General features: G+C 44.9%; 1 protein-coding gene across 1 annotated transcript in view; it reads left to right on the forward strand.

Moving 5' to 3' along the window:
* DNAH8 (dynein axonemal heavy chain 8) overlaps positions 1–24,426 on the forward strand; it is a 595,636-nt gene that overhangs the window by 79,086 nt on the left and 492,124 nt on the right. The window contains exon 9 of the mRNA XM_065589982.1: positions 8,143–8,256. Coding sequence (XP_065446054.1) covers positions 8,143–8,256 — 114 coding nt within the window. The remainder of the gene's footprint in view (positions 1–8,142; positions 8,257–24,426) is intronic.

The raw sequence follows: 24,426 nt of genomic DNA on the forward strand, positions 1-24,426 counted from the left end.
GGGAAACCTCCTGTGATTTCCCCGCTACCGCCATCCCTGGGCTTGCACTATCTCTCACCTGTTCCATCGGGATTGGGCCCTCCTCTGTCAGAGGCATCCTCCTCCTCGGACCCAGAGGTGAGGTCCTCTCTATTATGTCTGGGAGCTGGCACATCCCCCCATTAGATTTGTTGTGAACATGGGCTGTGCAGCAACTCCAGCAATGGCCCTCAGCTTACCGTCAGTGGCCATTTTGGTGACCATTGGGGCATTACCCCTCCAGCCATATCCTCCTTTTAATCTTCTTGAATGCAGTCATGCAGGGTGAACCAGAGACACCAGCAACAAGAGAACCATTCCCCAGTATCTGGTGCTGAGACCGGTTTCAGGCACCAAGATCACCCTTCTCTGGTACCCGGTACCAAGACTAGTACCGAGCAGCCAGAACTCACTTGGGCAGCTTTAGCCACCACCTCAGATATCAATTGAATATCCTTGTCTTCATCACCAGATGAGGCTATAGAGCCATGAAGTTACTCACTGGAGGATTACAGAGCCCATTGAGGTTTTTTAAAAAATGGCCTCTGTACTTGAATTTCAGACAGAAGAGTTGTCTGAGAACTCTCACAAGTTGGTAGACATCCTGGTGTTGGCAATCCTGGCTAGCGAGGCTCTACCAACTAGTGAAGCCATCATGGAACTTTTTGGCAGACACCCTCCTCCCTGCCCCCCACAGCAAAATGAGCCAATAGGAGGTACTTTGTCTCTTCTAAAAGTTATGAACATTTTTACTATTATCTCTCCCCTTTGGTTTCTTTTGGGATGGCAGCTGCCAATGAGCGGGAAAGACAGGGACAACAAGCTTCCATACCAAAAAGCAAAGACTCAGGGAGGAGGCACAGATGCCAGCAAACAGACCTGAAAATGGGAGTTTGAGTGGGAGTTTGTAAGAGGAGTTTTGGGGGGGGCAGTGTGTGGTATTCTGTTTTTGTTTTGTGTATGTGTGGTTTGTTTTTCCATAACGGGAGCTTAGGAGGGAAGGCTGTGATGGCTACAGAGGTAGCAGTGGTAGTGACCCAAGAAATGGAAGAGACAATGAAGATGGCTGGTTGTGGAAATGGCAGGATGTACATTATCCTAGAGTGGGTATCTGAAAGATGCTTTGTATGAAGTGCTGCCTGATAGATCTGATGGAAGAGATGATTCGAGGTTTGGAGATGCAAGTAGAAATGATGGTTGAGCTTTGAAGGGGATTTGAACAGATAATGGAGGGAAGGAGAGAGGAGGCTGAAGGGAAAACTCAAATCTTGCAGATGCCCCCTGGACTGAAGAACTGTGAAGGTAGACTGCTGGATGAGGAAAGTGGCCAGTGGAAGCATGTGACTACAAGAAGGGACAGAGGAAAAGACCAGCTAGTGAAGGAGAAATAGAGCTGAGGAACAGGTTTGCTGAGCTGGAAAATGAAGGGGCTCAGCAGGCAGTAACAGAAGGTGGGAGGACAAGGAAGAAGAGCAGCTAGTCCTACAGGAAGAGGAGAAGAGTAAATCGAGGTAGCTGGAGTTTAGAACCCCAGGAAGTTAGAGGATAACTCGCAGAAGATTGCAAGTGAAAACAAAAGACAAGAGGACTTACATCCAGAAAGAACAGAACAGAAGGAGAAAGGCTGGAGAATTGTACCAACAACAGCAAGCGACAGGTCTACATGACTGGGAACTCCCTATTAAGAAGAACAGACATGCCTGTCACCATAGCCAATCCAGAGAACTACAGGAGGATGTATTGTCTGCCAGGAGCTAAGATGCAGGATGTGGACCTGAGGCTGAAGAGGATCTCTAGCAGAGGCAGGAAAGAATCCACTGATTGTCCTTCATGTGGGAACAAGTGATAGTGCTATATTCTTGCTGGAATGCATCAAGGGAGACTATTCCTGGCTGGGGAAGATGCTTAAAGAAATGGAGGCTCTGATGATCTTCAGTGGAACTCTACCTGTCCCTAGAGGAGGAGAGTGAAGGTGAGATAAGATTATGATGATCAACAGATGGCTCAGTCAATGGTGCTATAAGGAGGGCTTTGGAATCTTTGACCATAGGGAGGCATTCCTGGACAGAGGACTGTTCTCATGTGACGGACTCCACCTGAGTAGAGAAGGAAATAGACTTCAGGTTGGCGGAGGGATAGCTCAGTGGTTTGAGCATTAGTCTGCTAAACCCAGTATTGTGAGTTCAATCTTTGAGGGGGCCACTTAGGCGGGGAATCAGTACTTGGTCCTGCTAGTGAAGGCAGGGTCCCTTCCAGTTCTATGAGATATACCTATCTCCATATTTTAATTAAAAAAAACGAATTAAAAGAGCTTTTAAACTAGGAATTTGGGAGAGACAAGTGGGAGATGCTCATGTAATTGTCACACCTTATTCTAACATTGAGTGGAAGGAAAATCAAGTAAAAGAGAAAACAGCAATGGAGAAAGGAACAACAGAGGGTAGGAAAATGGAAATCAAGATGAAAAATAGTGCCAATACCAATGACACAAAGAGACAGATAGGTGATGCTGGCAGTAAAATGGCTGTACCTAATTGGGCAAGGAATCTGGGTGAAGCCAAGTAGAAACAAGCAAGATGTCTGTATACTACTGCAAGGAGCCTGGGTAACAACATGGAGGAACTAGAGCTACTGGTGCAGGAAATGAAACCAGGTATTAGAGGGATAACAGAAACATGGTGGAATAGTAGTCATAACTGAAGTACAAGTATTGAAGGGTATGTGCTGTTCAGGAAAGACAGCAATCAAGGTAAAGGTAGAGGAGTAGCATTATATATTAGTGATGAAGTAGAGTGTAAAGAAATTAGAAGTGATGGAAGGGTAAAATGGAATCTGTTTGGACCAAAATCATTTTGGGGAAGAAAGGTAACAGAGGCTCCGCTAGAATAGTGTTTGGGGTCTGCTACAGACCCCCATGATCCAATTTGGCTATGGATAGAGATCTCTTTAATATTTTGATGAAATAAATACTACCAGGAATTGTGTGATTATAGGAGACTTAAATTTCCCAGATATAGATTGGAGTACAAGTACTACTAAAAATGGTTGGGCCTAGATTTTCCTGGATGTGATAGCTGACAGATTTCTTCGCCAAATAGTCACCGAACCAACAAGAGTTGATACTATTTTAGATTTAGTATTGATAAGTAGTTAGCACCTCATAGAATAACTGGTTATAGAGGGCAATGTTGGTTCGAGTGATCATGAGTTAATTCAGTTTAAATTAAATGGAAGGATAAATAAAAAGAGTTCTGCATCTAGAGTCCTTGATTTCAAAAGGGCAAACTTTAAATAATTTAAGAGAATTAGTTAGGGAAGTGGACTGGACTGAAGAGTTAAAGGATCTGAGTATGAGGAGGCTTGGAATTACTTTAAGTCAAGTTGCAGAAACTATCTGGATCCTGCATCTCAAGTAAGAGGAAAAATGCATAGGGAAGGGTTGCAAACCAAATTGGATGAACAAGCATCTAAAACAGGTTATTAAGAGAAAGCAGAAAGCCTCTAAGGAATGGAAGATGGGTTGGATCAGCAAAGAAAGCTACCTCTTGGAGGACAGAAAGTGTAAGGAAAAAGTGAACTGCCAAAAGCCAAGCATAGTTGGACCTCTTAAAGGAAATTAAAACCAATAGTAAAAGTTTTTTTAGCCATATAAATGAAAAGAAAATAAGAAAAGAAAAAATGGGACTGCTAGGCACTGAGGATGGAGTGGATATCAAAGATAATCCAGGCATGGCCCAATACCTAAACAAATACTTTGCCTTAGTTTTTAATAAGGATAATGAGGAGTTTAGGATTAGTGGCAGGAGGGCTAATGGAAACAAGGATATGAGAGTAGAAATTAACATATCTGTGATGGAAGCCAAACTCAAACAGCTTAATGGGACCAAGTCGGGGGCCCTGGATAATCTCTATTCAAGAATATTAAAGGAGCTAGTACGTTAAATTTCAAGGACAAAAGTACGGATTTTTAATGAATCCATAAATTCAGGGTTGTACTCTATGACTGGAGAATTATTAATATAGTACCTATTTGTAAGAAAGGGGGAAAATGATCTGGGAAACTACTGACCTCAGTTGTATGCAAGATCTTGGAACAAATTTTGAAAGAGAGAGAAAGTAGTTAAGGACATAGAAGTAAATGGTTATTGAGATAAAACACAATATTGTTTTACAAAAGGTAGATCGTGCCCAACCAACCAGATGTCTTTCCTTGAGAAGATAACTGATTTTTTTAGGCAAAGGAAAGGAAGTTGATCTAATCTGCCTGGATTTCAGTAAAGCATTCGATACAATTACACATGGGGAATTATTAAATTGGAGAAAATGGGGATTAATATGAGAATACAAAAGTGGATAAGGGACTGATTAAATGGAAGACTACAAGGGGTCACACTGAAAGGTGAACTGTCAGGCTGGAGCATGGTTACTAATGGAGTTCTTTAGGGATCAGTCTTAATAAACATTTTCACAGATGACCTTGGGAGTAAAATTGGGAGTGTGTTAATAAAATTTGTGGATGACCCAAAGTTGAGAGGTTTTGCCAATGAGGAGGAGGATTGGAATAGTATATCAGAATATTTGGATGATCTTGAAAATGGGAGTGATAGAAATGGGATTAAATTTAATAATTCAAAGTGCAAGGCTCATGCATTTAGGGACTAACAACAATAACCTGGGGACTTATTATTTGGAAGTGACAGAGAAGGAGAAAGACCTGGGTCAACTGCTTGATTTTAGGAGACTATGAGCTGCCAGTGTGATGCAGCCATGAAAAAGGCTAACACAATCCCAGGAATAGGGAAGTGTTACCACCATTGTACAAGACCCTGTTGAAAACTCATTTGGACTACTGTGTGCAGTTTTGGTCTCCAATGTTTACAAAAGATGAATTCAAACTGCAACAAGTGTAGAGAAGGACTACTAGGATGATCAGAGGAATGGAAAACGTTCCTTTTGAGAGGAGACTTAAGGAGCTTGACTTGTTTATCCTAACAAAACAAAGGCTGAGGGGAGACATGATTGCTCTCTGTAAGTACATCAGTAGGGTAAACACCAGTGAGAGAGAGGAGTTACTCAAATTAAGGGACAATGGTGGCACAAGAACAAATGGATATGAATTGGCCATCAACAAATTTGGGCTTGAAATTCGATGAGTCTTTCTAATCATCAGAGGAGTCAAGTTCTGAAATAGCCTCCCACTGTAGACAAGAGTTTTCAGTCAGACTGAAGAGGGTAAGTCACCAGGACTGCCCTTCAAAACAGTTTGGATAGCACAGATTTAGCTGCTTGAAACATTGGAATCAGCCATTCGTATGAGAAGATGTTTATGGTTACAGTTATTTGGGTTAACCTGAGAGGTCCAACAGACTATCAAAGACCTCCCTTTTGAAAGCCCTTCTCTTTGTTTCAGAGAAAAGGGATGACAAGCTTCATAGCCTCACAAATTCCAGAGAGAAACTCAAATCGCTTGGAATCTATACTTCATCAATGAAAAGAAAGCAATTTCGTACACAGCAGCCATTCAGACACCAAATTTAGCTTCTCAATTCCAAGATCCACCAAGGAAAAAAGGCAGAGGTTATAGGAGTCTTCTTTCACTGCCATTCTCTTCAGCATCAATGGGCTCATCCCATTCAGCCTTCACTTCCAAACATACATTTTGAAGGGATAATTGAGGATAGTGTACCACCTACTTTAGTTCCTTCTGTTCTCCATCTTTTATTTACCATTCACTTATCCCACTTCCTAAGTGCTCGGTCCTACATAACATCAGATCAGTGGATCTTAAGCATGGGGAATGGGGGTATGCCATCCAGTTCATTTCTCCACTCCCCCTTCCCTGTGTCCTCTTCAGGAACCACTCTCATGAGATTGCCCTGCAACAGGAGATCCAATCTTTTCTTCAGGCAGGGGCCATAGAGGATGTTCTGTTGTGCCTCATGTTACCAGCTTTGCCCGTTACTTTGGGGTATGCTCATTTATTAGGGTTATCTTCTGGGGGTGGGGGCATTTTGTACGTCTATCAATGTACTACTTGTGTCACTTGTGTTCTCATACGGAGCTATACTTCTCCTCGCTGCAAGTTCCCTCCCAGTGGAGCTATCCTGCAAGACCTAGGTTCCCCAGGGCTGGGTTCTTTCAGCCCCAGAATCAGAACAACACACACACACACACACACATATATTTACAGAGCACGTCTGAGAGGACCGGGTTAATCAGCACTCCCAAGCTGACCCCTTATATGTCCCTGGACTCACTATGCTGGGTCGAACAGCACCTCCAAGCTGTCACCCTCATATGCCTTGGGCACCGCACAAGAACAGAGCATGCCTGAGCAGGCTGGGTCGAGCAGCACTTTCAATCTGCCACCCTCATATGCCCCTGGACTCAGCAAGCCTTCCCTCTGATTCCTTTACTGCCCAGAGTCTTATTCAAAATAAAATGAGACCATGCTAGCTACATCCTTATAGCACTAGTGTGGCTCCTCACCACTTGTACTCGATCCTACTAACCTTGTCAGTTGAGCCTCTGTCTCTCTCATTAGATCCAGACATAATCTCCTGTGACCATGGGCATCTGCTCCATCCCAACCTCCAAGGTCTCTAACACTGTGGATGCTTCATGGCTGACACCCTTTGAAAAGTTCTGCTTGAAGGATGTGCAAAAAGTGCTTCTGAATACAGAAAACTCTCAGCTAAAAACACTTACCTCACTAAGTGGAAGTGCTTCTCCATTGGATCTCGTAGGAAAGATATATCTCCAGAGTAAGCTCCTTGCACCTCGTACTGGACTATCTTCTAGGTCTAAAAAAGAGTTTGGCTACTAACTCAATTAGGGTGCATCTGGCAGCTATTTCAGCCTTTCACATCTGGGTGGATAATAGATTCCTTTTCTCCAACTCCAGCATCACCTGATTCTTAAAGGGTATGGCCAAACTGTGCCCTCGAATACGAGACGCCACCCCCCCTTGGGATCTGATTTTAGTCCTAACAAAATTGATGGTACCTCCCTTCAAACCCCTTGCAACTTGTTCTCTCCTCTGTGAAGGTTGCATTTCTGGTGGCAATTACCTCAGCCAGAAGGGTGGGTTAGTGGAGAGCTCTGGTGTCAGAACCCCCCGTATACAGTTTTCCATAAAGATAAAGTTTATCTCTGCCTTCAACTGACATTTCTTACAAAAGTAGTCTCTAATTTTTGTGTTAAACAAGCAATCTGTGTACTCACATTTTTTCTGAAACCCCATACACTTAGAGATGAGGAAAAGCTTCACTTCTTGGATGTAAGAAGGTCTTTAAGTTTCTACCTGGAGCATGCTAAATCTCTACAGATCATCTACACAACTCTTTATAGCAGTTGCAGAGAGAGGTAGGGGCCCTCCAGTTTCCATTCAGACAGTGTCATCCTGGCTCTCTTCATGCATTCGTGTATGCTACCAATTGGCTAATACTATCCAGCCAGCTGCAGTGTTAGCACATTCTACTAGAGCTCGGGCAGCTTCTTCAGCTTTCCTGGCACAAGTGCCAATTCTAGACATTTGTAAAGCAGGGACTTGGTCATCACTCCACACTTTCACTTCTCATTATGCCAATTCCCATCAGTCCAGAGACAATGCCAGTTTCAGAGGGGGTGTCTTGCAATAACTGTTCAGATAGACTCTGAACCCAACTCCCTGGGTGTTTGCTTGTGAGTCACTTACAGTGGAATTGACGTGCAATCACTTGAAGAAAAAAACAATTACCTACCTTTCCATAACTGTTGTTCTTTGAGATGTGTTGCATGTGTCCTTTCCATGACCTACGCAATGTGCCCTCTGTATCGGAGTCTGTCTGATACAAAGGAACTGAGGGGGATAGGAGCGGCTCCACTCTCTTCTACCAGCACGCAATAGTGCACGGCAACACTCGAGCCACTCCAACAGGTACTGCTGAGGGAAAAAACCTCCAACTTCTGTGCACAGGGAACACATCCACCTACAGTTGTATGGACATGTGCAACACATCTTGAAGAACAACAGTTATGGAAAGGTAGATAACCATTTTTTACAAATGTGTATATTCTGCACATCTATATATTGGCAATAATATATTGATATGTATGAAGTTTTCATAGTATTTTTCCCTCTAGATGTGGCGAGAGTTGGATGCCAGAATCACAGACACTGCAAATGAATCAAAAGATAATGTGAGATATTTATACACACTTGAAAAAGTATGTCAACCGCTTTATAACTATGATCTTGTAAGTATACCTTTTGTGATTCTCAGTACACAGTTTAAATAGTCATATAGAATGCATAGAAAAACAGTAAACTTTAGGATAGAAGTAATCTTCTTTGTGGGATGTTCTACTTCAGAAAATGTATTTTTCTAAATTCTTGTGTAACTTGTTATTTTTAAACCATCATTTTATTGGACTAGATGCAATGAAATATTAATTACTGTACCTTTTTGCATAGAACTTAAGTCTAAATTCCTATATTTTTTAAACTTGTATTTTATTAACAATTTTGACGGTTCATTTTGTCTTTTTTGGAATTGTATATACTTTTTAAAGGAGCTAAAACAGAAAAAAATACATTTATGTACACTACAAAGATCATATAATTAAATTTAGTGGCTTTCATTAAAAAATCAGCATGTACCAACAATAACCATACAATTGTATCCAAGAAACCACAGTTTCTCTAATACATGAAATATATGTTCATTTGTTAACAAATGTTGCAATGCTGCCTAAGAGTAGCAAGATAGGGGCAGAAAATGGTCCAAGATGGTATAATTTAAGAGGGAGGAGGAGAACTCATATGTGAGCACATACAATGTAATCATCAGAAGAATATAATTTGAAAAGTACCTTTTTTGTTCCTTTTGAATTCCAGATTTCTTTCTACTTTTGCAGATTAGTGAATCTTGTTTCTCATAGTAACTCTTTATAGGCAGCTAACACAGTTCTGTGTTTAGAAGAAGAAACAACCTGCATGCCTGAAACACTCATTTCAGTTAACATGGACAAAAAAGTAATAGCAAGTGATTCTAGAAGATCCACAAGTCTGCTACTAAAAAAATATATTCATCATGTTTGATTCAGTCCCCTCAGTTAGTCTGGCAATGAATAGGGAATTGAACCTGAGTCTCCAAAGTTGCAGGCTCGCACCCTAACCAGTCATCTTTCCTCATACAGTTTGTGGCGTCTGGTTTCCCTCTTCCTCAGACAGCAAGCATGGAAGCTGGTCAGTCCATGTATAAAATTCAATTTCTTCCATGCCACCATTAGAGGGGGTTTTGTCCATCTGCTTGTTACCAGGGAGAATGGGAAAAGGAGGCACAACAAGGGAAGGTTACTCACTCTTAATCCTCAAAAAGAACAGGAGTACTTGTGGCACCTTAGAGACTAAAAAATTTATTTGAGCATAAGCTTTTGTGGGCTAAAACCCACTTCATCAGATGCATAGAATGGAACATATATTGAGGAGCTATATATACACACACATACAGAGAGCATGAACAGGTGGGAGTTGTCTTACCAACTCTGAGAGGCCAATTAAGTAAGAGAGAAATAAAAAAAAATTTGAAGTGATAATCAAGATAGCCCAGTACAGACAGGTTGATAAGAGGTGTGAGAGTACTTACATGGGGAGATAGATTCAATGTTTGTAAACATGGCTGCTACTCTGAAATCACTCTTAATCCTGTTTATCATAGTTCTCGGTTCTCTCATGTGATATCCCTCCTTCCTCTCTTCAGGGAGTGTTGCTTTAAGTATTTTCTTCTAAGTAACTTGCTGTTTTGCTTCTTTTTAAGTTTTCACTGAGAGGAAGTGGGCGAATTGAGGCTTATATACTATCTAGGATTGACAGATCTTTGCCTTCTGTTTGGTGGAGCCATAGTGTTAAAAAAAAGGGGTTTTGCTGTATGGAATGGGACAAATGAGGACTGCCGCAAACAGGATTAACAGTGAGCAAACTTCCCTCTGCACCACAGAGAATCACCAAGTGGTGCTAAGTATCTTGCCTTCAAATTCACAGGTACATGTGAACATGAGATCTAGATTGTCAGTGGGGTTTCTTCCCCAGGGTGCCCCTTAGGCCCTGGGCTTGGCCCCAGCACTCACTCAGGCCTCTGATCTGTGATGGCTGGGTGTTTTCCCATGCCAGTTCCACTCAGAAGGGGCTCAGCGAGAGGTCTGAGATAGTCCACTCCTTCCAGCGTTGTCAGTGAACTGAAGAAGGAGAATTAACACAAATGAATTATCCCATGACTGTGGTAAGATTCTTTTCCTTCAAAGAGCTCTTGTTGAGCTGCAGCCCTAACTAAGTTCACAGGCAAATATAGAGGAATAGTCACCTCAAAAACTGAATCAGGATCAGACCCTCCCTTCTTTCAAAGAGAGGCTAGTGGGCAGGAGGCATCAGAGGAGCCCCTGCCTTGTCAGCCCTCTCTCCAGGGGCTGAGGACTGGAGGTCTGCTTTCCTCCTTGGTCTGCCACCAATGTGCTGGGTTTTCCCCCTTTTGAGCTCTTTCCTCCAGGTCCGACATCTCTCATAGGTGTGGTGGGGTGGGGCCACCTGAGCCCACATTAACTCATTAACCCTAAATTGCCTAGTGTGGTGTTTTGTATACCCCATTTCACTGTTCTAGAGTAGATTTCAGAGTGGTAGCCATGTTAGTCTGTATCAGCAAAAATAACGAGGAGTCCTTGTGGCACCTTAGAGACTAACAAATTTATTTGGGCATAAGCTTTCGTGGGCTAGAACCCACTTCATCAGATGTATGGAGTGAAAAATACAGTAAGCAGTATATATAGTATAGCACATGAAAAGATGGGAGTTGCCCTACCAAGTGTGTGGGGGGGGTCAGTGGTAGCAATTCAATCAAGGTGGAAGTGGCCTATTCTGAACAGTTGACAAGAATAAGAATTAAGGGGGGAAGGATAGCTCAGTGGTTTGAGCGTTGGCCTGCTAAACCCAGAGTTGTGAGTTCAATCCTTGAGGGGGCCACTTGTAGGGTTACCATATTTTGTGCCTCCAAATGGAGGACACTCCAAGGCCCACGGCCCCGCCCCCAGCCCCGCCTACACCCCTGCCCAACCCCGCCCCCTCCCCAAAGTCTCCGCCCCCTCCCCTGCTTCCCGCGAATATTTGATTCGCGGGAAGCCTGAAGCAGCTAAGAGGGGTGTGGGGGGAGGAGGCGCGGCCCAGGCTGGCCCCCCGGCGTTTCCAGCCTGGGTCAGCTCGGGCCCTGGGGTGCCGGCCCCGGCCGACCACCCCCGGCCCGCCCAGCACTGCCGGCCCCCGGCGGCCCGGCAACCCCCCGGCTCCCCGCGGGCCCGGCTGACCCGGCTCCCCGCCGGCCCGGCTCCCCGCGGGCCCGGCTGACGCGGCTCCCCGCCGGCCGGGGTCCCCGCCAGCCCGGCTGACCCGGCTCCCCGCGGGCCCGGCTCCCCGCGGGCCCGGCTGACCCGGCTCCCCGCGGGCCCGGCTCCCCCGGCTCCCCGCCGGCCCGGCTGACCCGGCTCCCCGCCGGCCGGGGTCCCCACGGGCCCGACTGACCCGGCTCCCCGCCGGCCCGGCTCCCCGCGGGCCCGGCCGACGCGGCTCCCCGCCGGCCCGGCTCCCCGCGGGCCCGGCCGACGCGGCTCCCCGCCGGCCGGGGTCCCCGCCGGCCCGGCCGACCCGGCTCCCCGCCGGCCCGGCAGACGCGGCTCCCCGCCGGCCGGGGTCCCCGCCGGCCCGGCCGACCCGGCTCCCCGCCGGCCGGGGTCCCCGCCGGCCCGGCCGACCCGGCTCCCCGCCGGCCCGGCCGACGCGGCTCCCCGCCGGCCGGGGTCCCCGCGGGCCCGGCCGACCCGGCTCCCCGCCGGCCGGGGTCCCCGCCGGCCCGGCCGACCCGGCTCCCCGCCGGCCGGGGTCCCCGCCGGCCCGCCTGGCCCGGCTCCCCGCCGGCCCGGCTCGCCCGGCTCCCCGCCGGCCCGGCTGACCTCCCGATTTTCCGGACATGCCCGGCTTTTGGGGATTTCCCCCCGGACGGGGATTTGAGCCCCCAAAAGCCGGACATGTCCGGGAAAATCCGGATGTATGGTAACCCTAGCCACTTGGGGATCTGGGACAAAATCAGTACTTGGTCCTGCTAGTGAAGGCAGGGAGCTGGACTCAATGACCTTTCAAGGTCCCTTCCAGTTCTAGGAGATGGGATATCTTTATTTATTATTATATAATAATTAACTGTAGTTCTTAGGTAAGTCTATGATAGTTTTAGATGTGCCATGTGCTGCAATTTCCACCTTCTATGGGTGATTGTTCCACTATCTAAAATCTTTGCTAGGCAGTTTTCTTCTTGCTATTCAATCTAAAATTTACCCTTTCTTAATTAGGTATGCTATGCTTGACAGGAATATCCTTAAAGATTATTCATTACAGGGAAAGAGATGATTTTAAAATATTTAGGAGCAAGTGGAATTTCACACCAGGAATTTCAAGAAATTCTTTCAAATATCAATATCAGAGGGCTAGGGTTTAGGACTCCGAGGCCCTGATTCAACAAAGTACTTAAGCACATGCTTACCTTTAAGAATTCACTAGTCCCAGTTGTAGTTATAGGGGATTACTATTGTGTTTAAATTTGAGAATGTGCTTAAGTATTTGTTGAATCAGGGCCTTAAATGAGCCCCAAACCTAGTTTCCTTTCTATCAGAAAGAGGGGAAAGAAAGGAATGAAACCAGTAGCACCTGGTTCTCTAGAGCATGATTCATATTTAGAGGATGAAGGATTCTGCACCAAGAAATTAAGGCCTTCCTTCCAGTTTGATGGCATCTGAAGAGGTTTATTGCATGCTTTAAAATGGCCTTTGTGATAGCAAGAATGTTTTTATGCCACCAGGCCTTTCTCCAAAAAATCTCCTTCCCCTATTTACAATATTAGTTCCTCTTAGTTTACTGTCCCATATTTCAGAAGTTTGTCATTCTTGTAGAGTGGTGAGTTGCATGTATTTGGGAGAAATCACCTGGCAGGATCGCCGTTACAGCTCTCCCTCCAGATATAAAATACTTAGGAGAAAGCATACCCTCAGTTATTCCTTTTGTTTCTCATCGTAGAAATGGTGATCCCAACAACGATCAGGATAAAGATTGATTTGGAACTCCCCAATGCTTTCTCTTCCTCTCTGAAAACTGCTTCCATTCTTTGGAGAAACATCAGATTAATTTATTTAGAATAAAATGAGACATCTTAGTGATTCAGAAAAAATAACACAAAATTTGAATATCTTCAACTCAGTACTCAGGAAGCTTTTACACCAACTAACCACTATTCAAGAGAAAATTTCCAGAGTGAAGGACAAAATACCTGCAAGAAGACATAAAAGCAGACAACCCTATCCCCATCTCAGAGCTGTTTTCTCAGTGTTTACTTTATTTAATGATATCCAAGAAGCCAAAGGGATTTAGGTATATCCTAGATCTGAAATGGCTGAGCCAGTTCATCCTCAAAAAGCACTTCAATATAAAGAAATTAAAAACAAAATTTGATCATCCATCTAGGATTCTTCTTGACATTTGCGGTCCTTCAAAATGCTTATGTGTGTGTATTAATGGAAGAGTATTGCCAGCAGTATTTTTGGATCCCCCTTAAGATTTCTCATCTCCTATTCTGTGTCTGGCACAGAATTTTCACTAAAATGGATGTGTATTAGCTGTAGAACTAAAGGAGAGAAGGTCTGGTTATAGTGACTTATCTTAGACTGGCTGATTTGACTAAGAGGAGAAAGCCAGATCTATAATACATTTTGTTTTTTACCACTTCCATTGTGTAGGGCTTGAAATTAACTCTAAGAAAAGCTCTTTATCTTTAATTTGTTCCATGAATCACCTGGGAATGTATTTTGACAAATCTGGAGACAGACTTTCATTTTCCCAAGAAAATCAAAATTAAGTCCAGTATGCAGTCTTTGAAAGGGATTCACTCTGTTAGGTCTTTTAGTCTGCTGCAAGGATTTCTGCAAAGTCTTTGCTTTGGAAAAATTGAAAACTGGATGATATAAGGTGCTTTGATATGATCAAATACTTCATTTGACTTGGTGGTAAGACAATGTTTCATCACCCTGTCTACCTTGTCATAAGAAGAGCATTTTTAAAACACGGTCCCAGAGATTTTGTTGCAGTCCTTAGCATTCTGAGATGACACGTTCAGGCATTTCATTTTTAATTTGCATAAAGTTCTTGTGCTAGGTATTCCCATCTCAGCAAGATGCTGACAAATGCCACTGTACAACTTCTATTTTTTTGAGTAATATCCCTATGGATGCTCCACTTCAAGTGTGAATGTGCCCCATGTGCATTCAATCATAGATTTTAGGTAGAGGTGCTCATCCGGCCCATGCATGCATTCAACACATTCTCATGCTCTGCACTGAGGCTATATAGAGCTGTGTGAGCGAACTGTCCTCCGTTCCTTGTCAACCACCTCAGCCTGAGATGGTGTCTCAGTTCAACTTATGTTAACTTTTTTTTTTGCATAATGAAAGGTTTCAGAGTAGCAGCCGTGTTAGTCTATCCGCAAAAAGAAGAACAGGAGGACTTGTGGCACCTTAGAGACTAACAAATTTATTAGAGCATAAGCTTTCGTGGACTACAGCCCACTTCTTCGGATGCATATAGAATGGAACATATATTGAGGAGATATATATACACACATACAGAGAGCATAAACAGGTGGGAGTTGTCTTACCACCTCTGAGAGGCCAATTAATTAAGAGAAAAAAAACTTTTGAAGTGATAATCAAGCTAGCCCAGTACAGACAGTTAGATAACAAGTGTGAGAATACTTACAAGGGGAGATAGATTCAATGTTTGTAATGGCTCAGCCATTCCCAGTCCTTATTCAAACCGGAGTTGATTGTGTCTTGTTAACACTTTAACCTGTCTGGTCATTCAGTGACAGACCTGCGGGTGGCTATATTACAACAGAAAAACTTCAAAAACAGACTCCAACGAGAAACTGCTGAGCTAGAATTGATATGCAAACTAGACACAATCAACTCCGGTTTGAATAACAACTCCCACCTGTTTATGCTCTCTGTATGTGTGTATATATATCTCCTCAATATATGTTCCATATACACTGGTTTGTGAGCAAGTTGAGCACCTCACCCACTTCGGCACAGCACTCTCCCAGAACTTCTAAGAGGAAAACTTAAGAATTTTTTGAGAAGGACTCTATGAAAATGAGTTAAGGTTCCTCAGGTCAAGAAATGTCTTCAAAGAAATACTGGTCATCGATTGAGACAGCTACATTGACGCCCACTAGTTCCCAACTCGATACCAATGAGACTGCAGGTTCCTCAGGTACTACCAGCACCACTGAACCCAGAGAACCTAAGGATTTTGGCTTTGAAAGGTTATCAGTACCATCAGGGGATTGAGGCAACAAAGAAGACAACTTCCTCTTCTAAGAGGGTACTGTTACCCAGAGTTTTCAGAACCCAAAGCACTGGCAACTTTACTGTTTTCTCCAGGTGGTGTCAGGAATAAATCAGTGGGGACACAGTTCCTCCATCTGATATATGATTGATACAAACCAAAATGCTTTTTACCTAAAACTTTTTTTTTATTAGGTCTTAAGGATGCGCACGCACACATACACACACATTCTCACATGGTAGCAATAGGTTCACAGAATTCCAAACATTTATAGTTACCCAACAAGTCTGAAATCGAGGAATCAACAGCCAGGCTTCTGGAGGGCCCTTCTTTCCGTCTATCTGCTGAGGAACTTAGGTGTCAGATCCTTGCCCAAAGAAAGCTTCCTCAGACTGCTCCTAAGCACACTTTCTAGCTAAACTTTATGTAAAATTTCTGTGAACAAAGCACATAATTCATAATAGCCCCAATAGGCTAATAATTTTCTCTGCAACAGGTATTAACAATTAATTATTCTCCTTATCAGCAAAGCATTACAACAATAAAGCAGGTTTCAGAGTAGCAGCCGTGTTAGTCTGTATCCGCAAAGAGAAGAACAGGAGTACTTGTGGCACCTTAGAGACTAACAAATTTATTAGAGCATAAGCTTTCGTGGACTACAGCCCACTTCTTCGGATGCATATAGAATGGAACATATATTGAGGAGATATATATACACACATACAGAGAGCATAAACAGGTGGGAGTTGTCTTACCACCTCTGAGAGGCCAATTAATTAAGAGAAAAAAAACTTTTGAAGTGATAATCAAGATAGCCCAGTACAGACAGTTTGATAAGAAGTGTGAGCATACTTACAAGGGGAGATAGATTCAATGTTTGTAATGGCTCAGCCATTCCCAGTCCTTATTCAAACCGGAGTTGATTGTGTCTAGTTTGCATATCAATTCCAGCTCAGCAGTCTCTCGTTGGAGTCTGTTTTTGAAGTTTTTCTGTTGTAATATAGCCACCCGCAGGTCTGTCACTGAATGACCAGACAGGTTAAAGTGTTCTCCCACTGGTTTTTGAGTATTTTGATTCCTGATGTCAGTTTTGTGTCCATTAATTCTTTTGCGTAGAGACTGTCCGGTTTGGCCAATGTACATGGCAGAGGGGCATTGCTGGCACATGATGGCATATATCACATTGGTAGATGTGCAGGTGAACGAGCCCCTGATGGTATGGCTGATGTGATTAGGTCCTATGATGATGTCACTTGAATAGATATGTGGACAGAGTTGGCATCGGGGTTTGTTACAAGGATAGGTTCCTGGGTTAGTGGTTTTTTTCAGTGATGTGTGGTTGCTGGTGAGTATTTGCTTTAGGTTGGGGGTTTGTCTGTAATTAATTGGCCTCTCAGAGTTGGTAAGACAACTCCCACCTGTTTATGCTCTCTGTATGTGTGTATATATATCTCCTCAATATATGTTCCATTCTATATGCATCCGAAGAAGTGGGCTGTAGTCCACGAAAGCTTATGCTCTAATAAATTTGTTAGTCTCTAAGGTGCCACAAGTACTCCTGTTCTTCTTTTTGCAAACATTCCTTCTATTTTCATGGAACCTTAACTCCCTGTCCCAACGTCCCATTCTGATAGCAAAACTGCAAATATTCAGGTGCATGGCCTTGTCTCTCTAGCTGTGTGATGTTTAGCTGGCAGTAGCGGAACACACAAGATAACTGACTGCAGTACTGTCAAATTCTGGGATGCACGCAGAAATGTCAAATTTGGGGGGTACAGTACCAGTAAAGTCAGCCCAGCTCTCAGTATTTAACATCTGAGTACCTCAGAAGACCAAACAATCATCTAGCATGGTACATTCCTCAGGGTGCTTGAACTCCAGAGCAATGTTCACTCTCTCTTTTACGGTCACCTCTGCTCAGGCTGCCACCTTGGTAATAATCACCATATGAGTACCGCAAGAATTCAGATTTTCAAGGGACATAACTATGACAGAGATGCCTGATTCTCCTTTCTTTGGTACTGATCTGTTCTTGGTACTGAGGGCCTCTGTCTCCAAACATTCACTTGGTACCAATGGAATCTCCCCCATTTTCTACTGTGCTCCACCTTTAGAGAGAGATGATGGGGATTTTTCTTTGGCTTATTGGATATCTATTCAAGGCTCCCCTCCGCATTATCAGAGGAGTATTTTCCCTAGAGACTTCTAAGAAGAAAGAATACACTTGAAAAAGACATTCTCAGGCTCCATCCCAATGGTCTGAGTATATTTGGATGCTTCCTTCTGTACCATATGGGCCCCCGCAATGGCCATATTGGGACCCCCGGGTGGCATACCATCAACAATTTTCTAGAACACCGAGCCTTACTCTTCAGCACAATAAAAGTAGAAAATCTCCTCCATTCTCTCTCCCACGAAGGCCTGAACCATGAGAGGAGACTTTTGAGAAACAGGAGGCTAGAGCAAATAAGGAAGTCACTCTGTTGACTAACATCTCTTCTTCATCCCCAGATGAAGCAGTCATGCCTCCTCCCTCATAGTTGACTGAGAATTTCAAGTGGTTTCAGGACTTCATTAAAAGGACAGAGGATTCTTTAGAAATACCACTTGAAGAAGTTAAGGAGTCACAACGTAAACTGCTAGACATTTTGCATACAGCATCATCTGCTCGAATTGTGCTACTGATTAATGAGGTTCTATTGGATCCTGCAGAGTAATCTAGCACACCCCAGTAATGATACTGTCCACCTCAAAATGGGCTGATAAAAATATTATGTCCTGTCTAAAGACTTGGAGTTTCTTCTTTGAGTAATGTTCCCATGGGTGCTCCACTGTAGGTGTATGTGTGTCCCTGCGTCTCTAATCGGAGATTTTTGGTAGCAGTGTCCATTGAGCTGTGAAGTTCTCTCCCTTCTTCTGGTCTGCCTCAAGGCTATATAGCACTGCACTGGTGAACCCCTCTCACTTCCTTCTCAACTGCCTTTGGTCTCCAACAAGCAAGTTTGTCCCTTCCTTATCTGTGTCATTAGCATAAGTAGTAGTTGTTTTTGTTTCTTTTGTTCTCCTCAATAGTAGTGTTTCCTTTTCTTTTATTCTGTTTGGATTAAAGGGAAAAAAAGAAGACAAAGAAAGAAAGAACTTTAGTTTACATTTCCTGCCCTGTCTGGGGTCATTCCCCCCACCCCCGACGATGTTTAGTAGACTCTACGTTTTTTCAGTTTAAAAAAAAAAGAGGAAAAGGAGAAGAGGAGTAAAGAAGACCTTTCTTCTGCATTCCTCATTGTTAGAGGATGATAGGCCCCCGCCTAGGGGCATGCCCAGTTCTCCCTACTCCAAGAGATGCCTCTCCTGCAAGAAGTTGATTCCTGTAATGGCCAGACATGCTCACTGTATCTAGTGCCTGTAGGGTGACCAGATGTCCTGACTTTATAGGGACAGTCCCGATATTTGGGGCTTTTTCTTATATAGGTGCCTATTACCCCTCACCCCCGTCCTGATTTTTCACCCTTGCTATCTGGTCACCCTAGGTGCCTGGGAGAGTCTCACAGAAGTGCTTCACCTGCCACAGCTAAAATGGCAGTCCCGTAGGAACTGGGAGTTGAAGTTAAAACTCCTTATGGAAAAGGCACTTCAGTCTCCAGGGGACTCTGGTGCTGACCCTGGATCATCCCCAGAGCCTTTAACTTCAAAGGGGATAGAGTCGTGAAAAAACCAACAACCCAGCAGACTCCCTCTGTAAAGGGCTCCCAGACATTGGCCAGTCACAGGGGTTCCCCAGTGCGGCCACCTCGGTACTGATGGCACCGGAAACACATGGGCTCCGAGTAATTGGCCAGCCAGAGGGGCTCCCCAGTGCAGCCACCTCGGAACCGAGGGCACCAGCAGCTCTGAAGCATGGTACCCAGAAAGGGGCCTCCGCTATGATCTCGGCTGCAGCTGCTGCACTACATGGAGAAACCCGGGGGCTCAGGCAGTCAGGCTCTGAGGCAATGGTATCACCCCCTAAGGAGACAGACAATTATCATACCATCTCTAAAAGAGTGACACAGAGAAAAATTTGGTCTCAGGTGCGACAAACTCCCATCTAGGTACTCAACCATCGGTACTGACAGTGTACCACAGACACTCCTCTGCATTACCAAGTGAGCCCATGGTACCCATGAGTCCTCGTACCCTGGAGACCTGTGGTCCCAGTACCCAGGGAAAGACAATTACTGTACCATCTCTAAAAGAGTGGCATTGACAAAACTTTTGGTACTGGGTGCAACAAAACTCTCATCTAGGGAATGCTCAGCACCTTCTTAACCATCGGTGCAGACAAAGTACCATAGACACTCTTCTGCGGTACCGACTGAACGGCGACCAGAGGAGAGGCCAACAGAGGGAGTTTGCCTGGGAACTATCCAAGAGGAGCTATGGCTTCTGTGAGCAGTAAATACAACATCTGAAGGGGTTCTTAGAAGAAGACAATATGGATAGCGAGCAATAAGCTGTTGTGACCTGTTCAGGATGTGCCGTTTGTCAAGATGGAGCCCCAAGATCCTGACCCATGGAGGAAGCCCTGAAACCCTTGCTGACTTCTGAAGATTTCCACATTATTGGACTCTTTATGTATGCCCGAAAAGGGGTGTACTTGAATGTATGACCCAAATGGAGGGCTGAGTCACTAAGGACAGACCACCACACAGCAGGACTATAGTGAGAAAGGGGATGCCTGGGAGAAAGACAACCTGCCACACCCCATCCAAACCAATAGGCATCACTGCCGGTGAGTGTTCCCCTTCAATCCCCCAAAAACCTCTAGACTACTTAGCACAACTTGTACCATGACTGATAAACAATCGAGAGGATTTTATGTGTAGCTATAGGATCTTTTATAATCATACTAGAGAGAAAACAAAAATGTTAACTACAAAGTTTATTTAGTGTAGATCAGGCCTTAAAGACTTAGTAGATTTGGCCAGAAAGAGCACTAAAATCAGCCTCTAATTGGTTCTGCTACCTTTGTGTTGAAGAAAGCAAGAAGAATCTATACATTGTGACGTAGTGTCCAGACTACAGTAATCACATTGAAAGATAGTAATCTGAATTGGCAAACAGCAAGTCTAACGCCAGCCCTGGCAATCCCATTAAAACACTGGGGTCCAATGTTTGCCAAGAAGCCAGCCTCAGTACCACTGTCATGGAGACCGGGTGGGCCACTGTATCATCTACGTTCAGTGCTGTCTCTAGCACCAGACTGGCTATTAACTGACTCTCTCTAAGAATGGCCTGAAACTGCTCCTTTTCTGTCTCCAGTAAATGTTCCAGAAATGCATTGAGTTTCCCATAATTAATAAAATTGTATTTGGCCATGACAGTTTGGTAATTTATGACTCTAAATGGTATTGTCGCTGACAAATACGACATCCTGCCAAGCCCAATCGTATGGGGTCGACTTGACATTATGTTGCTTGCTTTGTGCATTAACCACATCCACTATGATGGGGATGGGTTGCGGATGTTGAAATAGTAAGTCTGCCTCTTTGGGAGGATGTAGTATTTTTTTATTATTATTATTTTAATTTTTGACTCCGTTGGTGGTCTGTGCGATGGAGGCTGGTGTCTGCCGGATGACTTTGGTAGGCTCTTGAATCGCCTCATTAATTGGGATGACAATTCTGGATGAGGAGGAGGTGTTCAGAATATGTACCTACTTGTGATATGTATCTGCCTCCTCCTGTAGGGGAATCTGCACCTCAGATTGGTAAGATCCAGAAAGTTCTTAAAATCGTCACTTAGTGATGGGGGGGAGGCAGTACAGCCTCATCTGGTGGAGATGAGGAGAAGTTTGATGGAGGGGTAGCTTCCACTTCGAGCCCTTCTTCCTGTTCTGAAAAAGCTTCCTCCTCCCCTGGCTCAGGGTCTTTGGATAGCAAGGCTGTAGGAGACCATCTGGTGGACTCTCTCTGAGAGACACTGGATAGGCGTGACATGTGTCTGTACGTCGCACAAGGATTTCAATATGGCCATGGAGGGGTGGGGGTGGGGTGGGGGGAGATGGTGGGCATGGCAATGGGTCTCGGACCACAATTGTGGATTGGCCCGATGGAATTGGGGAGGACCCTTGTATTGTGATGGTGGGCCATGATGAGGGCCATGGAATGACCTCCTTCTGGCCACTGTCAAACTCGTCCCTGGGTAAGGGCAGCGCTGACTTGGGTATTGGTGGCACATGGTCCAGTGCCAAGAGCAATTCCAGGTGCCAGGATGTGCTCAGTACCGGGGCCCTGATATTGAGTAATGGGGATTGTAGTTCTTCCCCAGCCATCAGGTATCCCAGTACCAGAACTCATAGAATCATAGAAGATTAGAGTTGGAAGAGACCTCAGGGGGTCATCTAGTCCAACCCCCTGCTCAAAGCAGGGCCAACCCCAACTAAATCATCCCGGCCAGGGCTTTTTTCAAGCCAGGCCTTAAAAACCTCTAAGGATGGAGATTCCACCACCTCCCTAGGTAACCCATTCCTGTACTACATCACCCTCCTAGTGAAATAGTTTTTCCTAATATCTAGCCTAGACCTCTCCCACTGCAACGTTAGACCATTGCTCCTTGTTCTGTCATCTGTCACCACTGAGAACAGTCTAGCTCCATCCTCTTTGGAACCCCCCCGCTTCCAGTAGTTGAAGGCTACTATCAAATCCCCCCTCACTCTTCTTTTCCACAGACTAAATAATCCCAGTTCCCTTAGACTCTCCTCATAAATCATGTGCCCCAGCCCCTAATAATTTTCATTGCCCTCTGCTGGACTCTCTCCAATTTTTCCACATCCTTTCTGTAGCGGGGGGCCCAAAACTGGACTCAATACTTCAGATGTGGCCTCACCAGTGCCGATTAGAGGGGAATAATCACTTCCCTCGATCTGCTGGCAATTCTCCTACTAATGCGGCCCAATATGCCATTAGCCTTCTTGGCAATAAGGGCACACTGTTGCCTCATATCCAGCTTCTCGTCCACTGTAATCCCCAGTCCTTTTCTGCAGAACTGCCGCTTAGCCAGTCAGTCCCCAGCCTGTAGCAGTGCATGGGATTCTTCCGTCATAAGTGCAAGACTCTGCACTTGTCCTTGTTGAACCTCATCAGATTTCTTTTGGCCCAATCCTCCAATTTGTCTAGGTCACTCTGGACACTATCCCTACCCACCAGCATATCTACCTCTCCCCTCAGCTTAGTGTCACCTGCGAACTTGCTGAGGGTGCAATCCATCCCATCATTCAGATAATTAATGAAGATGTGGAACAAAACCGGCCCCAGGACCGACTCCTGGGGCACTCCGCTTGATACGGGCTGCCAACTAGACATTGAGCTGTTGATCACTACTTGTTGAGCCTGATGATCTAGCCAGCTTTGTATCCACCTTATAGTCCATTCATACAATCCATACTTTTTTAACTTGCTGTCAAGAATACTGTGGGAGACCGTATCAAAAGCTTTGCTAAAGTCAAGGTATATCAGGTCCACCGCTTGCCCATATCCTTAGAGCCAGTTATCTCATCATAGAAGGCAATCAGGTTGCCCTTGGTGAATCCATGTTGACTGTTCCTAATCACCTTCTTCTCCTCCAAGTGCTTCACAATTGATTCCTTGAGGACCTGCTCCTTTTTTTTCCCCCGGGGACTGAGGTGAGGCTGACCGGTCTGTAGTTCCCCGGATTCTCCTTCTTCCCTTTTTTAAAGATGGACACTATATTTGCCTTTTTCCAATCATCTGGGACCTCCCCCGATAGTCACGAGTTTTCAGAGATAATGGCCAATGGCTCCGCAATAACATCAGCCAACTCTCTTGGCATCTCGGATGCATTGCATCTGGCCCCATGGACTTGTGCATGTCCAGCTTTTCTAAATAGTCCTTAACCTTCTTTCACCACTAAGGGCTGCTCACCTCCTCCCCATTCTGTGCTGCCCAGTGCAGTAGTCTGGGAGCTGACCTTGTCTGTGAAAACCGAGGCAAAAAAAGCATTGAGTACTTCAGCTTTTTCCACATCGTCCGTAACTAGGTTGCCTCACCCATTCAGTAAGGGTCCCACACTTTCCCTGACCTTCTTCTTGTTGCTAACATACCTGTAGAAATCCTTCTTGTTACCCTTCACATCCCTTGCTAGCTGCAACTCCAGTTGTGCTTTGGCCTTCCTGATTACATCCCTGCATGCTCAAGTAATATTTTTTTATTCCTCCCTAGTCATCTGTCTAAGTTTCCACTTCTTATAAGCTTCCTTTTTGTGTTTAAGCTCATCAAAGATTTCTCTGTTAAGCCAAGCTGGTCACCTGCCATATTTGCTATTCTTTCTGCACACTGGGATTGTTTGTTCCTGCACCCTCAAAAAGGCTTCTTTAAAATACAGCCAGCTCTCCTGGACTCCTTTTCCCCTAATATTAGCCTCCCAGGGGATCCTGCCCATCATTTCTCTGAGGGAGTCAAAGTCTGCTTTTCTGAAGCCAAGGATCCATATTCTGCTACTCTTCTTTCTTTCTTTTGTCAGGATCCTAAACTCGACCATCTCATGATCACTGCTGCCCAGGTTGCCACCCACCTCTACTTCCTCTACCAATTCTTCCCTGTTTGTGAGCAGCAGATCAAGAGGAGCACGGCCCCTAGTTGGTTCCTCCAGCACTTGCACCAGGAAGTTGTCCTCAACACTCTCCAAAAACTTCCTGGATTGTGTGTGCACTGCTGTTTTGCTCTCCCAGCAGATGCCAGACTGATTGAAGTCCCCCATGAAAACCAGTGCCTGTGATCTGGAAACTTGTGTTAGTTGTCCGAAGAAAGGCTCTTCTACCTCATCCTCCTGGTCTGGTGGTCTATAGTGGACGCCCACCACGACATCACCCTTGTTGCTCTCACCTCTAAACTTAACCCAAAGACTCTCAACAGGCTTTTCTCCAGTTTCATACTTGAGCTCTGAACAATCATACTGCTCTGTTAAATATAGTGCAACTGCTCCACCTTTTCTCCCCCGCC

The sequence above is a fragment of the Chrysemys picta genome, chromosome 3, assembly GCF_011386835.1.
Source record: "Chrysemys picta bellii isolate R12L10 chromosome 3, ASM1138683v2, whole genome shotgun sequence".
Classification (NCBI taxonomy): domain Eukaryota; kingdom Metazoa; phylum Chordata; order Testudines; family Emydidae; genus Chrysemys; species Chrysemys picta.